This window comes from Sinocyclocheilus rhinocerous, unplaced genomic scaffold, assembly GCF_001515625.1.
Source record: "Sinocyclocheilus rhinocerous isolate Xijiao unplaced genomic scaffold, SAMN03320098_v1.1 scaffold2275, whole genome shotgun sequence".
Taxonomy (NCBI): domain Eukaryota; kingdom Metazoa; phylum Chordata; class Actinopteri; order Cypriniformes; family Cyprinidae; genus Sinocyclocheilus; species Sinocyclocheilus rhinocerous.
This window is the reverse complement of record NW_015636540.1, coordinates 27,981-32,214: the sequence shown is the minus strand read 5'-3', so window position 1 is coordinate 32,214 and position 4,234 is coordinate 27,981. Positions and strand designations below refer to the sequence as shown.

General features: G+C 36.4%; 1 protein-coding gene across 1 annotated transcript in view; it reads left to right on the top strand.

Annotated features, from left to right (window-relative positions):
* The first annotated feature begins 1,977 nt into the window (after positions 1-1,977).
* LOC107747909 (lysyl oxidase homolog 4-like) overlaps positions 1,978-4,234 on the top strand; it is a 22,955-nt gene continuing 20,698 nt past the window's right edge. The window contains exons 1-2 of the mRNA XM_016562521.1: positions 1,978-2,538; positions 3,091-3,305. Coding sequence (XP_016418007.1) covers positions 1,978-2,538; positions 3,091-3,305 — 776 coding nt within the window. The remainder of the gene's footprint in view (positions 2,539-3,090; positions 3,306-4,234) is intronic.

Below are 4,234 nucleotides of genomic sequence, written 5' to 3'. Positions count from 1 at the left end.
CATTTATTTTTACCTTATTTGCTCAACGACTCCCAAACGATTCGCTCAACCATTCATTTTTCCAAACAGCTCCTTTGCGTGGCGCTAATCTGCGGTGATTGGTCTGATTTTAATGTCATCTTGCCTGTAAAGCCTGATAAAGCAGTGTTTGTGAGCGCAGTGCTGCTTTGTGTACAGCGTTACCGGGGAAACCGCTATTTTTACCGCTCCAAAAGAGACACCTAGTGGCAAAGAATGAATTTGTATTTTTATTCAGACAAACGCGAAAAGACCAACTCTTTGCAGGATGTTTTCATTCACTTAGAGCTGTGTTACACACTGCAGGAAAGGTCATTTTCAAAAATCCATAGTAGGGGCACTTTAAAATGTTATTTGCGACTTTTTATCGCATAGTTGACTCTTTTTCCTCACAATTGTTAATTTATATATTGCAATTTGCGAGTTATTAATTGCAAGTTATTAGTTGGTGAGATGTAAACTCAGAATCCCAACTTTTTTCAGAGAATTTTAAGTTTATTTCTAACAATTGCGAGTTATTAATTCCGAGTTATTAATTGCGAGATGTAATCGCAGAGTTCCAACTATTAATCGCAAGATGTAAACTCAGACTTAGAACTTTTTTCTCAGAATTTCGAGTTTATATCTGACAATTTTGAGTTATTAATTGTGAATCATTTATTGCGAGATGTAAACTTAGAACTTTAAACTTTTTCTAACAATTGTGAGCTATTATTTGCGAGATGTAAATTAAGAATTCCAACTTTTTTCTCAGAATTTCGAGTTTATATCTGACAATTTTGAGATATTAATTCCGAGTTATTAATTGCAAGATGTAAACTCTGACTTCTACATTTTTGCTCAGAATTTTGAGTTTATACATAACAATTGCGAGTTATTTGCTAAATGTAAATCAGACTTCTGAGGGAAAAGGTTAGAATTGCGAGAAAAAAGTCAAAATTCTAAATTTACATCTTACAATTAGAAATTTGCAATCGTGAGAAAAAAATCTAATTAAAACAAAAAGTTGCAAGTACCTTTTATATATATATAGGGTACAACGGGGCTAAAGGCACCCCCTAAGAAAAAAATGTGCTTTTCACTGCACCTAAGGTGTACGATTGCAGAGCAAATATACGCTTGTATTGAACATTAATGGAGCAACAGATTTTGTGTGAAAATAAATCATACAAGTCGTTTATTTTGTTTAATACAAATACTTCAGCTAAAATAATGTTTAACAGCTAAGTTAATACTTGATCAAAACAGTCACTTTAGCAAAGTTTGTACTATATTCTGCTTATTTTGACAAATAAAATAAATAATTTTTGTTCAATAAATATACTGTCATTAAAATGTCAATATAAAACATATATTTTAAAATACAGAAACAAAATCATTTTAAAAAGTAAAGATTCTGAAAGCATCGAAGGAGATCCTATAACAATTGAATATATATTTACAGTAGTAACAACAAATGATATTTTATTATATGCTATGATTAATAAACAAAACTGAAAATCATAAAGAAGACCTTTGTCTCAGAATATATTCAATAATTTTAGCTACTTAAATCTACAACATTTTAAAAAACATCAAATATTAGATCAACTAAGCTCATTTGCAAGGATCCCATCAAGGATCAGACAAATATACACGTGCATCTTGAAAAGCGGATGTTTTGGAAAGTGCTACACTAAAGTGCAATTTAGTGGTTTAGAGGGAAATAATATCAAAGGCACCTTTAGCCTCGTTGCCCTATATATATATATATATATATATTCCATGGCAGAATTAAGCTTCCGTACAATCCGTATTTTATAAAGCGCTTTAATATTGTGACTCTTATTGATTATAGTCTTATTGATCATACAGACACACTTTCACCATGCCATCAGTTCATCATGTGAATCCCTCTCTCTGAATGTGTTTGTTCACTCATAAATTGATCGTGCGAGTCAAACAGGTGGTGAATGCCTCATGTTGACTTCACTGGTCTCAGTGTTTGCTCAGTGGTTCCGTCAGCACACTCTGGTTCTGGTGTGTTCAGGTCCGGTCTGGCTGGATAACGTCTGGTGTTCGGGCAGCGAGAGCTCTCTGTCGGAGTGCCGGTCGAACGGCTGGGGTGTGAGCGACTGCACTCACGCTGAAGATCTGGGAGTCGTCTGCAGTCCGGATCCACCCAACCAGGGTCACGTCCCCCGGTACCAAGAGCCTCCTTCACCTCAGATCTCTAACCTGGTCTCGAATGCTCCTCAGCGCGGGCACGAGATCGGCCTCCACCGCGGCGGCCGCGGCCCGTCCTCGCCGCAGCTCACCGGCCATCACATCCAGCTGCGCAGGAACGGGTTCGAGAGCGCCGTCACCCCGCGGGGACACCAGATCCCGGACTTCCTGCGCAGCAGAGCCTCCTACAGACGAGCACAGGAAGTGACGCCCGCTCAGACCACACGAAACCCTGAGAGACCAGTGCCAGCGCCGGAGCCGGTTTACAGTCCCGAGCCGGTGCAGCACAGTAACAGGATGGATCTGGACGAGCAGGTCAGAGTCTCTAATGCTCACCATGGCTGCATTTATTTGATCAAAAATAGAGTAAAAATTTGAAATATTATTAGAATGTAAAACAGCTGTTTTCTATGTGAATATCTGTTAAACTGTTCTTTTGAACGTTCTATTCATCTGTGAATCCTGAAAATAATTATTCCAGGTTTTAGATGGTTTCTAGATGATCCAACGTGGTCATTAGTTGGTTGACCTACTAAACTGGTAGTCCGTCTTAGACCAGCATCACCCCAGCTCCACTAACTCTAGTCTGACCGGGTTAATCTGCTCAGTTTTTCCAGCGGTTAACAGTGTCATGTAATTGAAGACTAGCAGTGTAAACATGCTGTAAACCACAGTCGTTTAGAGCAAATTGTGTATTTTTGCTCTGTTTGAGGCTCTGAATAAATCAAGCTGGGTTTTTTTCTTTCGTATTCTCATTATATCAGACTCTATGAGCCACAATAGCCTGACGGATCAAATATGATACTTAACAAAAAACACACTTTATCTAAAGGTTGAATAAACTGTGTTTGTCCGTGTCTCTCTCAGTCGTCTGGGTCGCTCCGGCTGGACGAGGTGCGTCTCCGAGCCGTTCTGAGCGCCGCTCGGAGCGCTGCCATGGTGACGGAGGGTGTGCTGGAGGTGAGGCATGCTGGGAAATGGAGGCAGGTGTGTAGTGTGGGCTGGGATCTCAGCAGCAGTCGTGTGGTGTGTGGCATGCTGGGATTCCCGTCAGCGGAGCAGCTCGACACACGCGTGTACCGGTGAGTATGTGCGGTTCTGTGTTACATGGCTTCTAGAAGATCCTTGATCTTGAACTTGATCATTTTGGATCAGCAATAAACCAGCCTCCATGGTGTACTAACTAGGGTTATTATAGTTAACTAAAACTAAAACTGAAACTTAAATAATACGATAAAAAAAATTATGTTGGTACATAAAATAAAATATAAAAAACATTTGATTTCAAAAGTCTCAGAGCACTAGAGAAAATGCTTATATTTTGCATTTTTCTAATTTAATGCACATTTTGAACCAATTATACGTCAATGAAAGTTGATGTGGAACAAAATGTGAGAATGTCTCAGTATTTGGTGTCTTTCAGCGCCACTGAAACCAGGGATATTATAGTTGTTAAAAATTAAATTTAATTAAATTTAATTAAATTTAATTTAATTTAATTAAATTTAATTTAATTTAATTTAATTAAAAATTAATAATACATATTAACTGAAATAAAACTAAATATAGAAACTTAAACTTGTTTAAAAATGTTAAAAATTTATAATAAATGTTGAGTGAAATAAAATAAAATATAAAAACTTAAACTTTTTTAATAACTTATTTTAACTAGTTGCCACGGCAACATTTCTCAGTTTAATGTAGTTTAACTAAAATTAAAACTGACAAAAAATTAATTAAAATAAAATAAAAAAAAACTACTAAAAATGGCAAAAACACCTAAAATTAAAATAAGAACAGAAAATATCAAATAAAAGTCTAATTCAAAATATTAGCAAAAACTATAAAAGTATATTAATAATGCTAAAATAACATGGTCACTAACACTATGGAAGCCCGTTTCCGCCACTGAATAAAAAATAAAAAAAAGGTAATTGCGACTTTTTATCTCACAGTTCTGACTTTTTTTCTCAGAATTGCGTGATATAAACTCGCAATTGCGAGAAAAAAA